The sequence below is a fragment of the Triticum aestivum genome, chromosome 2D, assembly GCF_018294505.1.
Source record: "Triticum aestivum cultivar Chinese Spring chromosome 2D, IWGSC CS RefSeq v2.1, whole genome shotgun sequence".
NCBI lineage: Eukaryota > Viridiplantae > Streptophyta > Magnoliopsida > Poales > Poaceae > Triticum > Triticum aestivum.
This window is the reverse complement of record NC_057799.1, coordinates 546082774-546096598: the sequence shown is the minus strand read 5'-3', so window position 1 is coordinate 546096598 and position 13825 is coordinate 546082774. Positions and strand designations below refer to the sequence as shown.

Sequence of the window (13825 nt, the reverse complement as noted above, 5' to 3'; positions counted from 1 at the left end):
ATTACTACGTTCCCCAAAACACTTGTAGACAATTCATAACAAACATCCTTCAAATAGTTCTCCTAAGTTGTTGGTTGCATTTGTTTATTGCCCCTTTGCGGATCATTCATAAAATATGTTGTTCTTAAGTTGTTTGGGCAGAGATCCCAAAATACACGGTTTGTCTAAACGGCAACGCTCAAAGGTTGGGCTCACATCTCAAAACACGCCTCTAGCCACCCATTTGTGTGAGGTTCTTTATGGAGCTAAACCCTGGGTATCCAACGTTGATGATTGTCTTCCCAATAAGCTCTCTAGGACCCCTATTAAACTGACATAACCATGCGAAGGAGCGACAGAGAGCTTTCACATGAAGAACAAGAAGAGGGATTTTTCGTCTCATGTCACGCCACATCGTGGTGTATGCACTAAGAGGCAAATGCATCGGGGTACGATATGATAAGAAGGCTCTCCTGGATAACTCATAAAATGAATACATATTAAACATGTTGCCCTTATCTATTGAGAAACGTAATAAAAACAAAAAATCGCCCTACGATCAACCAGGAACACTATGAAAAAGCGATGAACGGTTAGGATCAGATCGTTACCGATTCCGAGTTGCAGCAAATGTAGACGAGTCGGTGTAGATCATACTCGGAGTCCCTTGAACCGTAGATGAACGATCCCATGAACCGCCCACGAACAATCCCTCGAACAGAAGACCGAAAGCACAGCCTCTCTACGAGTTGCAAGTGTACGGTCTTCATGATCCGGCAGCCCTTCGCCGTCCAAGGCTAATCATCACTGGAGAATTAGAGGCAGGAGATTGCAACCATAGTGGGCTTCTAATTATGAGTATTAGAGGTTCTAGGTATGAATCTAATTGATCAGCTAGGACCAACTAGAACTGGAACTAGAGAACTAGAGGAGGCTCCAAAACTTGTGTTTTCAAAAGTGCCAAAAACCTCTAGTATATATAGGTTGGAGGGAGGGCGAGGGGGCGCCACAAGGGGAAGTGATACGTCTCCGGCGTATCTATAATTTATGAAGTATTCATGCCATGTTTACAACAATTTTATATGATTTTGATATAATTTGATTAGAACTAACCCGGACTGACGTTGTTTTCAGCAGAACTACCGTGGTCTCGTTTTTTATGTGTAAATAGAAGTTCTCAGAATGGGCTGAAAATTTACGGTGATTTTTTATGGACCAAAAGAGAACCCCGATGCACAAGAGTTGGACCAGAAGCTTCACGAGGAAGCGACAAGGGTGGAGGGCGCGCCCCCTGTCTTGCCGCTGCCTCGTGGACCCCCTTGACATGAGACCAACGCCAAAAATTCCTATAAATACCAAAACCCCCAGAAAGAAACCTAGCTAGATCAGAAGTTTCGCCGCCGCAAGCCTTTGTAGCCACGAAAAATCTATCTAGGCCCTCTCCGGCACCCTGCCGGAGCGGGCCATCATCACCGGAGGCCATGGAGGAGGAAGCCGGAGGGGGCCATCATCACCATGGAGGCCAAGGACCAGAGGGATTACTAGATTGCTTGTTTTCTATGTGCAGTGCAAAAATAGAAACTTTGCCTGTAGTGCGTGAATTTACATTTTTTTTACTGGAACATAAAAAGTTTCTGAAATTTTTACACGGTACTGTTATACAAATTGTTTACTTTTTCCTAATTTTTCAGAATTTTTGGAGTTACATAAGTATATGAAGTTTCCAGATTGCTACAGACTGTCCTGTTTTTGACAGATTCTGTTTTCTATGTGTTGTTCGCTTATTTTGATGAATCTATGAGTTGTATCGGGGGGTATGAACCATGGTGAAGTTGGAATACAGTAGATATAATGCTAATATGAAATTGGAATGAGTTTACAACAGTACCTAAAAGTAGTGATTTGCTTTATTATACTAACGGATCTCACAAGGTTTTTTGTTAAGTTTTGTGTGGATGAAGTGTTCGAAGATCGAGGAGTTATCGATAGGAGAAGAATAAGGAGAGGCAAGAGTTCAAGCTTGGGGATGCCCAAGGCACCACAAGTAAATATTTCAAGGATACTCAAGCATCTAAGCTTGGGGATGCCCCGGTTGGCATCCCATCTTTATTCCTCAACAATTATCGGTATACCTGGGTTTTTGTTTTGTTCACATGATATGTGTCTTTTGAGTTTATTTTTCCTTTTTTTTTTCTTTATGCACCATGCTAGTATGAGATAGTCCTTCATTGATTTATGTTTCGTGTGCTTCACTTAAATCTTTTGAGTATGGCTTTATAGAATGCTCTTTGTGCTTCACTTAAATCTTTTGAGTATGACTTTATAGAATGCTTCGTGTGCTTCACTTATACATTTTGAGCTTGGATGTTGGTAAATCTATATTAATTGTAGAATGCTTCATGAACTTCACTTATATCTTTTGGAGTATGAATAAGACTATCATCGAAATTGGGCTTGGAAGAGTATCATTAAAATATCATGCCTAGCTAGTGGCGTTAAACAATAGCGCTTGTTGGGAGGCAACCCAATTTTATTTTTATGTTTTTGGTTCTGTTTTATAAATACACATTATTACCTCTGTAGTAATTTTGTTTTGATGTTTTAATTGGTGTTTGGGCCAAGTAAGACCTTCGGGATGGCTTACGGTGATAGTTAATTTGATTTTACTGAAAAACAGAAACTTTTGCACCCAGTAAAATAATTTTGAAAAATCAGAGAAGAGTGCTTTTTATCTGAATGTTTTACACAAGATTGATATACAAATTTCCTAGGTTGTCCTAATTTTTCAGAATTTTGGTAGTAACAGAAGTAAGGTTGTTGTTCAGATCATTACAGACTGTTCTGTTCTTGACAGATTCTGTTTTCAATGCATAGTTTGCTTGTTTTCTAGTTTCTATGACTTATATTGCTCAATATAAATTGTAGAAATTATAAGGTACAATAGGCATTGTGTGAGAACAATTATGAATCTTGTCTTGACAGTACCAAAGTGAATGACTTGCTCTTTATCATACTAACCCATCTCACGAAGTTCCGGTAAGGTTTGTGCGATTGAAGTTTTCAAGTTTTGGGTGAGATATCGATACGAGGAGAATAAGGAGTGGAAAGACCATAAGCTTGGGGATGCCCAAGGCACCCCAAGGTAATATTCAAGGAAGACTCAAGCGCCTAAGCTTGGGGATGCCCCGGAAGGCATCCCCTCTTTCGTCTTCAAAACTATCGGTATACCTTACTCGGAGCTATATTTTTATTCATCACATGATATGTGTTTTGCTTGGAGCGTATTTTCATTTTACTTGCTGTTTGGATAAAATCATTGGATCTGAAATCTTGAATGCGAGAGAGTCCTCCCATGGCTAGTTAATTATTTGACTACTCATTGATCTTCACTTATATCCTTTTGAAGTAGTTTGTCATTTACTCTCCTGCTTCACTTATATTCTATGAGTAAATGGTTGAATGAATTAAATATGATAAATATGAAATTATATATGTTTCATATTCTTATCCCATTGGGAGTAATGACTTCACATATAAGAAGTATAGGTGGTAAACTTTATTGAAAGTTAGCAAACACAACATTGGTCACTTGAACAATTCATGAAAGAATATTGAACGAAGAGAGATTTCAGATATAAATATACTATCTTGGACATATTCTATGATTGTGAGCCCCATTAATTATTTTGAAACTTGAGAAAATTAGTTGAAATTAGACAAGGAAGACAACATAATGAGTTATGTTTGGGTATATTTGCATAGAACTTATATTGTTATGGATCCTCTAACATGTGGTGCGTTCTTAGGATCTTTTGCTAGCCAAAATTTTGTATTAAGTAGAGATACTACGTGTGCATCCAAAACCCTTAAACCCCGTTTCATGCCATGAGTGTCCGCCATATCTACCTATGGATTGAATAAGATCCTTCAAGTAAGTTGTCATCGGTGCAAAAAGCAATAAAAATTTCTCCTAAATATGTATGATCCTTTATTGTAAGGGAAAATAAGCATTGTACGAACTTGTGATGGTAAACAAATAAAAGCGATGGACTGCATAATAAAGGTTGCTATCACAAAGGGCAATACAACGTGACGTTCCTTTGCATGAAGAGTTTGCACATCCAAAATTAAAAAGTGCATGACAACCTCTGCTTCCCTCTGTGAAGGGCCTATCTTTTACTTTCATGTATTTACTTTTATGCAAGAGTCAATAGTTTTCCTTCTTATTTCAACCTCAATTATTCTTTAGTTGACAAGCATCATGTGGTGGGGAAAGATCCAAGCATATATTGCCATTCAAATATATTTGATCATGAATTATTATTGTTGACAATTATCTATATGATAAATAAGTTGGGAGGCGAAACATTAAGCCCCTATCTTTCTCTGTGTTCGACGGATGCTATTTGTCCTAAAAATATGCTTTGAGTGTTAGCAATCATGGAAGACTATATGATAGTTGAGTATGTGGAATTTGCTAAATCAAAGCTCTTACATAGACCCTTACTGAAAATAAGATGAATTGTAATTGTTTGATGACTAAGAACATGGTTTGTTAGTTTTCAAGAAACTTTATGGTCTATACTTTAATTTGTGAATAGCTTGCTACTTGATCATGAGAAGTTTTATGAGATGAGCTACTATTTATGATATATAATGATGCTAGAAAAAGTAATTGAAATTATCATGATCAAACTTATGCACTATGCTAGCATTCACACTTCATAAATTATTTTTTTATCATTTACCTACTCGAGGATGAGTAGGAATTAAGCTTGGGGATGCTGATACGTCTCTGACGTATCTACAATTTATGAAGTATTCATGCCATGTTTACAACAACTTTGTATGATTTTGGTATGATTTGATTAGAACTAACCCGGACTGACTTTTTTTCAGCAGAACTGCCTTGGTGTCATTTTTTGTGCAGAAATAAAAGTTCTCGGAATGGGCTGAAAATTTACGGTGATTTTTATGGACCAAAAGAGAACCCCGAAGCACAAGAGTTGGACCAGAAGCTTCACGAGGAAGCGGCAAGGGTGGAGGGCGCGCTCCCCTGTCTTGCCGCTGCCTCGTGGACCCCCTTGACGTGAGACCGACGCCAAAAATTCCTATAAATACCAAAACCCCCAGAAAGAAACCTAGATCGGAAGTTCCACCGCCGCAAGCCTCTGTAGCCATGAAAAATCAATCTAGGCCCTCTCCGGCACCCTACCGGAAGGAGCCATCATCACCGGAGTCCATGGAAGGAAGCCGGAGGGGTCCATCATCACCATGGAGGCCAAGGACCAGAGGGAGAACCTCTCCCCATCTAGGGGGGAGGCCATGGAGGAGGAAGCACAAGGGGGAGACTCTCTCCCCCTCTCTCTCAGTGGCGCCGGAGTGCCGCCAGGGGAACCATCGCCGCGGTGATCGTCTTCATCAACATTACCATCTTCATCACCTTCCTCATCTCTTTTACGCGGTCCACTCTCGCGCACCCCGCTGTAATTCCCTACTTGAACATGGTGCTTTATGCCACATATTATGATCCAATGATGTGTTGCCATCCTATGATGTTCTAGGTAAATTTCTTTTGTCTTTGGGTTGATTGATGATCTAGATTGGTTTGAGTTGTATGTTTTATTTTGGTGCTGCCCTATGGTGCCTTCCGTGCCGCACACACGTGAAGGATTCCCGCTGTATGGTGTTGCAATACGTTCATGATTCTCTTATAGTGGGTTGCTAGAGTGACAGAAGTTTAAACCCGAGTAAGGGGGTTGTTGCGTATGGGAGAAAGGGGACTTGATACTATAATGCTATGGTTGGGTTTTACCTTAATGATCTTTAGTAGTTGCGAATGCTTGCTAGAGTTCCAATCATAAGTGCATATGATCCAAGTAGAGAAGTGCATATGATCCAAGTAGAGAAAGTATGTTCGCTTATGCCTCTCCGTCATATAAAATTGCAATAACGACCACCAATCTTGTTAACAATTGCCGATAATTCCGCACACCGATCCATCATTATTCCACACTTGCTATTTGTAATATATATAGTAATATATTCTAACTTTATGTTAACAGCACCTATTTTTATATTTTAGTTCTCTGATATCATGCAAAGTTATCCTCTTCATACCCACAACGTAGTTTTATTTCTCGTTTCTAGATGGAAGCAAACGTTCGGTGTACGTAGAGTCGTATCAGTGCAGATAGGACTTGAGAGAATATTGATCTTACCTTTAGCTCCTTGTGGGTTCGACACTCCATACTTATCACTTCCACCTTTGGAAATTGCTACGATGATTCCTTGCACTTAGGGATTATCAGGAAGGAAACCCTCCCCCTTTGGCCAGCCAAGGAGGGGGGAATCCCCCTCCAATTTGGCCTCACCTTCCCCTTTCCATGGGGAGAAGGGGGGCCACCCCTTTTCGGCCCAAGTGACCCAAGTAGCCTGCCACCACTTGGCCTTTTAAGTCCCGTTGATATTAAATTAAATATAAAAAACTCCTAAAAATTACTAGAGCCTTTTATTATTAATTAAAAATCACCGAAAACATTTTCCACCTATATATTATTTATCAAAAATACACGATATTACTGGATAAACTCCGAAACCCTTCTAGTGACGTTTTCAGTTCCTCTCAAAACTATTCTGAATATTAGTGAAACTATTTCAAAAATGAATTCTCATTATTCTCTTCCTACTAACACTCGGCATATCGTGATTACCTTAACCTTGTGACTCTGTAGGTTCGGTAAAACATAGACATGAACAAAACCCATTTGTTCAATGACCGATAGTGAAACCGTGGACGTCCATATGAATCTCTATGAGTACACGAATGACATTCGAGTGAACCTTTGGTTACCATGCGATGTTCCCTTTGCTTCGAGATATCTTAAAAAAATCCAAGGTGAGATGAATCAGTATCCTCTTGAGTCACCACCATGCTCACTATGACGGTCTCCTCCTTGCTGGTTTCCTTCTTCTTTCTCGTTGACATGTTACAGGATCCTCTGACCTAGTCACATCTGTCTGGACAGACGATGATGGATGCCATCACACCGAGAGGGCCCTAAGAACATATCTCCATCATCGGAGGAGCAAATCCCATTGTTGAGCATCCAGTCCCTTGTCAAACTTTCCGTTTAACCTCTAAGTTTTCATTATGATCACCTAGTTACAGATGACGTTTGAGCAACCCTAAAGTCCATCGTAAAGTAAGAAGTGACTGTGATACTCTCATGGTCTAAGGAACTAATCACACGTTAACACTACGTGTTATAACAACTGACTTCTAACGATTGCATCTCAAAACATAACAAACAAGTCTATTCAATATAGACGTTCTTCTAACGTCATATTTTCAATGCTGTTTTGAGACTATCGTCACACTCAACAATATCTCAAGATCCGGAGAATGTGATCAGCAAAAACACTTGAGCTGGTTTTAGAGGCAAGGCTAGGAATCATATTTTACCTTTATCATTCCACATGTGCATATGAATTTTTCACTGGATCGCATATTCCAGGATCATAGCAGTTATAGCATAGAACATAAACTCTTGATTTATGAACATGGAAATATAATAATACAGGATTATTGCCTCTAGGACATACTTCCAACAGACTCCCACTTGCACTAGAGTCAATAATATAGTTAGCATTTTTTTCTTTTACGCCAATGACAATCCCGTGTTTGTTCATGCTTTGCTTGTGGTATAGCCTTCGTCCTATCAGATCTTGACAATTTCAGATTCGTGTATATCTTTTGCATTTCTATGCATCTATAATGCTTTCACAAGTATTTATAATTCGTGTGAAACTAGCTTTGTATATATTGAATCACTAGCAGAACCTTCGATTCCTTAGACCGAGCTATGGAACCACTATTACGAACAGTGTTCCATTGACACAATCATCTAGAAACTATATCAAGTTCATGAACTTTTCATTCATAACCCTTCATCGTTGCTTCTAAAGCGACAATATACTTCAACCTTCTCTTATAGAATTCACCACAGTAACTTCCTTGGACCAATTCCAACTTACAGTGCCACCATAAATTATTTAATTGAAATTAAAAATCGATTGGAGCATCGATGAGGATCTTATCAATGTACTACTTACAACGACCTTGTATTGATGTAAGTCCTTACAACAATCTCTTCATTTTCTCCGTATGTGAGAAACATGTCGTCAGTACTTAACAACATTTTCATTGTTTTCCTATGATCAACTATTTGACCATTCCGGTAACTTTACTCACAAATTTAGAAAATATATTCAGAAGTTTGAAAAAAAATCATGCATTTGAAAGAAAAATGAAAACCAAAAGTCTAAAATGGTTTTTTACCGACCGAAAGCTTATAGAAGATCCCCCAAAACCTTTTTTTTGGGCAAAGATTCCCAGAAACATGGTTGTGAAGCTTCTGGAACCTTCCAAAAACCAGAATGAGCTTCCCGCGAAGGTGCCTTAGATGGGCCAGACCATTAGATCGAAGGGTATGGGTGCCCTGTCCCAATATAGCTAAAAGTGGCGCCTAAGGCGCCAAATGGGTTTTGTGTTATTTGCCGGCGCAAAAGCTAAATATCGCAGGTGGATGTATCACTAGTCTACACATAATTTCTCATGGGTCATGGCCCAGCTAGTGATTTTTCTACCGGATTCTTCATGCACGTATTTGTGCTATGAAACTACGAGTTTTTCCTCTGCTTTTTCTATTATTATTTTTCTTTTTTTCACCATGTTCCCTTTTTCTTTCGCATATTTCTTTTTTTCTTTGTTATTCCTCATTTTGTACATTGTGTTTTTTTAAAATTACTCATGGTGTATTTAAAATTTTACACAAACCAAATCTTCATCATGCATTTAAATCCGTTCATAGTGTATTTTTTAAAAGTTCACCCTCTTTTCAGGAAATTTCATTGTCCAATTATAATATGTTAATCGCACATAAAACTAATGTTCCCCATGTCGTCAAAAAATGTTTGTCGTATATTTCCAAATATTTCCACGTGTTTAAGAAAGAATGCCATGTACTTTCAAAAGTTTCATGGGGGTATTTAAAGAAATGTTATCATTTATTCTAAGAAATGCTCATTGTATTTAACAAGTCTTTGCCATGTTTTCTGAAATGTAACCGCATATTTGAAAAATGTTCATATCATGTTTTAATACACCATGAATATATCTTAAATACACACTAAACATTTTATAATAAACATTGAGGTTTCTTAATACCCAAAGAAAAAATTAAAGAAAATAGTCATATATATATATGCACTGCAGGAATCAGCTTCTTTGCCGTCTGCCATGGCAGACGGCAAAGGAACCAAAAGCGGACGTAATTAGAATAATTTGAAACACACAAGAAATATATTTTAAATAGATATTGAAAAGTTTCTAAATACACATTAAACAATTTTGAAATACACATTGAACTTGTTATAATACATGACAAATATTTTGGAATAATGCCAAAAAACTAAATGCACGATGAACATTTCTTCAATACACTTTGAGAATTTTTAAATGCATCTTGAGCATCTTTACTACGAAATGAATATTTTTAAATAAATGATGAGAATTGATATAAAATTATTATAATAAAAAATACAATTACAGTTGTAAAAAAATAAAAAATATTTTAAAGCTGGAAGAGAGAAAACGTTTGTTAAATCAAACTAGGCTAGTTTAAAATTCATGATTATAAGATAAAAGTCAAATGTTAAAAGAACATATCTTACTAGCATGCAATTGCATAGTACCGACTGGACTGACGCCAACTAACATATTGTCTTTGGTGATGATAAGTGGCAAAACATAATAACTCCATTTGTCCCCCACAAGAGAGTTTTGATGAGTTTTTCCATGGTTCAGTGGGATGAGAGTTTGACTGTGTGCGCTTTGTTTCTCGAGACCCGGTTTTCAAATCAAAATATCTCCCCATCGTGTGGCCAAACCACAAAACCATTTTCACCATCGTGCTTCTCATGTGAGAGCTTTGGAAATAGATTCCCTGTTGATAGATTTCGATGAACCTTTTTTACCCAACCTGTACTCTGCATTGTAGTAAACTTGTACTCCTCGATGCGTAGTCCATCATGCGTGCACAACTGATAATCCCAAGTGCAGGGAGTACGTAATACTTTTCAATGTGAAGGTGGTAAATAAGGAGTGTCGAACCCAAAATGATCTAAAGGTAGAATTTGTATCTGCCAATGATACAACCCTGCGTACACCGAATGTTTTGCTTTACCTAGACTATATAACTAAAAAGTATTTTACATGTATAAAAGAGATAGTTTGCAAGATAATAAAGTATTACTAAATAATAGTTAGTTATTTTAATGTAAAGTCACAATAAAATAAAAGGTAGTGAGTGTGGAGTAGAGGTGGTAGGTGCCTGAATTGTCCCTAGGCAAGTGGCTACATTACTAGACCAATAGTTATACATTATAATGTTATATGTGAGAGAAGCCTATACTAACATGCAACAAAATCCATCGACAACATGTACTTATGATTGAAACCTTTAGCAAAAATCCACAACAACTAAGAATTTATTAATGTAAAATCCAACCATAGCATTAAAATTTATGGCTGCCTTTATCCCATATGCATCAACTTCCTATACTCAGAATCGGTAATATCTGTCACTCTGGCTGCCCTATGTGTAGTTATCTCAACATACTACTAACTCTAAAGTGCGCGCTCATATGTTGGACACCAAAGGATAGCAACATATCATAACATACAATTCAAATCAATCATAATAGATCACGAATCACCATAGAACAAAAAGGATCTACTAAGACATAATAGAAGTGCAACAAATATTGGTCTACATTTCCCTCTGAATGATTGGACAGAATGAGCAGAACGACGTAATTAATACTCGGTCACGAGGTGACTCCCAAGGGGTTAGGTTTTTCCTCCTTCTGTCGACACCGCCGCCGGTCCGCCATGCATCCAATGTGACTCCGCTCTTGTTCTTGTTTGGTTCAACGTTGTTGGGTTGTGTGGTGGCGGTGATCGATGCCCCTAGTAGGATGATGTCTCCCATGTCCAATCCCCGTCCAGATGGTGTGTCTATAGTGTCGTCAGAGGGTGTGTGGGGCCATAGCGCAACGAATCCCTGACCGTCCAATACAACAAGGCCTGCTCGGCTTTGGTGACATAAAGGTGATGACAATGACGCTCTTTCGACTTGCTGTTGTGCTTGTAGTCGTCACTAGATGCATAAACAGGAGCTCCCGCCAGATTCTCAAAATTTGAGTTGATCCGAGAATGATGCAATGAAATGAATAGGACAAGAGAATAAAAGGGTACTCCCTCGGTTTTTATTTACTTCGCATATTATATTTGACTGAAGTCAAACTTCATAAAATTTGACCAAGTTTATAGAAAACAATATAAACATTCATCATAACAAATCTAATATGAATGGAAAATACATTCAATAGTGAATCTAATGGTATTGATTTGTTATTGTATATGTTAATATTTTTGTTTATAAACTTTGTCAAAGTTTACAAAGCTTGATTTTGACCAAAGCTAATATGCGGACTAAATAAAAACGAAGGGGGTACGTTGTAATCAAGGACGGCTAAACGCTCGGATTGCTTCCTTTAGCAGGCTGCTAAGCACATGCGTTGGCCTCTTTCCATCAAGATTAAGTTGCATCCTGGCAATCTTGCCCTGAAAACCTGCTACGCTAGTCCACAGAGTGTACTGTACTTATATACTTACATGCATGTACATAGCACAGGACCTACGGTACATAAGAGTAGCAGGTAGCTAGCATAAAGTTCCATCTACGCATGCATGCACCTATATGCACGCAAAGTATAAGCTTTTCCACTTCAAGCGAGCGGCAAGCACGGCACGTTACGCTCCGGCTTGGCGTTGACAAGCGCCATGTACGAAGCAACCAGATAGATAGATGCCAACTCGACCGATCGATCGCCTATAAATTGCCTAGGAACCATGCATTCAAACGTACCCATTCAAGCCGATCAATCATCGGCAACAAATACACTATAGTAACTAGCACTGACAGCGTTAGGGCGCTCGCAATGGCGAGCCGTTTGGGAGTCGTGCTGGCTTTAGCGGCTGTCGTCCTTCTTGCCGCAGCGGGGGCCGCCGCCGGGCAATCCACGCCACGGCCACCCAACGCCCAGGGCCCGAAGCCGAAGCCGAAGCCGATGAAGGTCAAGTGCACTGAGAACCGCAAGGAGAACCCCTACTGTTTCAACCGGAACATGGACTGCCCCGCCAACTGCCCCCAGTCCTGCTACCCCGACTGCAACACATGCAAACCCGTCTGCGGTAACCACTGGATCGATGCCATGTCTTAACAATGGAGCTACTTACGTACGTTGATTTTGTTGGTTAATGGTTTTGGTTCGTGCCTTCGTGCAGTCTGCAACACCCCGGGGGCGTGCGGCGACCCGCGGTTCATAGGTGGTGACGGCAACGCCTTCTACTTCCACGGACGCAGGGACGCCGACTTCTGCGTCGTCTCCGACCGCGACCTTCACATCAACGCGCACTTCATCGGCAAGAGCGGCCACAGCGGCATGTCCCGGGACTTCACCTGGATCCAGGCCATCGCCGTGCTCTTCGACGGCCACCGCCTCTACCTCGGCGCCAGGAAGACCGGCACCTGGGACGACGCCGTCGAGCACCTGGACATCACCCTGGACGGCGAGCCTGTCTACCTTCCCGCTGACCTCATCGAAGGCGCCAAGTGGACGTCCAGCCGCGTGCCCGAGCTGTCCGTGACCCGCACCAAGGCGACCAACGGCGTCCTCGTCGCCGTCGCCGGAAAGTTCAGCGTCAGGGCCAACGCCGTGCCCATCACCGAGGAGGAATCGAGGGTGCACCGCTACGGCGTCACCGCCGATGACTGCCTCGCGCACCTCGAGCTGGCGTTCAAGTTCGACGCGCTCACCGACGACGTCCACGGTGTGGTCGGACAGACGTACCGCTCCGACTACGTCAACCATTTCGACGTGAGGGCCTCCATGCCCACCATGGGAGGAGGTGCCACCTTCACCACCTCCAGCCTGTTCGCCGCCGACTGCAGCGTGGCGCGCTATGGAGTCAGCCGTGGAAACGACGGTGCCGCGGTGCTATCTGAGCTCGCTGGTGTCACCTGCGCCAGCGGCATGGACGGCAAAGGTGTCGTGTGCAAGAAGTAAAACGCTTCCAGTTCCTGCATGTATATGGTGAGTGTTGTACTGGCCGTGCATGTCTGCATGCATGCACGGTTGACAAGTACTTCTATGAATAAGCAAAGGGCATAATTTGATGTCTTTGGAACTTGGAACTTTATCAAGAAATATAGTATGTGCCGTTTGCATTATCTGTTGCACCGGCGTGGATATTTAGTCGAACTGTCGGATGGAGTTCCACCATGGAGTTGTTATACACGCGTGAATCTGATTTGCTTAATAGCTTCACTGCTCAAGAAAGGACCTGGTGATGAGGAGGCGAAAGAAGGGAAGAAATCACGTGTGTGCAGTCAAGCGATGAGGAGGCGAAAGAAGGGGAGAAATCACGTCTGTGCAGTCAAGCTTGACATGATGAAAACGTATGACCGAGTTGAATGGCACTATCTGGAAGCTATCATGCTAAGGTTGGGCTTTAGCACGAGTTTTGTTAGACTGACAATGAAATGTGTGACATCCGTCAGGTTCACTGTACGAGTGAATGGAGAATTGCTGCCTTATTTCACACCATCAAGGGGATTACGTCAAGGGGACCCCTACTCGCCCTATCTGTTCTTACTTTGCGCAGAAGGATTCACCAGTCTGTTGAACAATTTGGGTGGGGCACAGGTGGACAGAGGAA

The 13825-nt window shown here is 40.8% G+C and overlaps 1 protein-coding gene across 1 annotated transcript; it reads left to right on the top strand.

Moving 5' to 3' along the window:
* The first annotated feature begins 11985 nt into the window (after positions 1–11985).
* LOC123049891 (uncharacterized) lies at positions 11986–13337 on the top strand. The gene is made up of 2 exons (XM_044472750.1): positions 11986–12298; positions 12392–13337. Exons 1-2 carry the CDS (start codon positions 12046–12048, stop codon positions 13171–13173), a joined length of 1035 nt encoding a protein of 344 aa, XP_044328685.1. The 5' UTR covers positions 11986–12045; the 3' UTR covers positions 13174–13337.
* The last annotated feature ends 488 nt before the right edge of the window (positions 13338–13825 follow it).

What these genes read in the sequence shown, in the direction of transcription:
- LOC123049891 (XM_044472750.1), top strand. Translation starts at nt 12,046, where the DNA reads ATGGCGAGCCGTTTGGGAGTCGTGCTGGCTTTAGCGGCTGTCGTCCTT. An exon ending in CACATGCAAACCCGTCTGCG is followed by an intron (nt 12,299 to 12,391) that starts GTAACCACTGGA and finishes GCCTTCGTGCAG; the next exon opens with TCTGCAACACCCCGGGGGCG.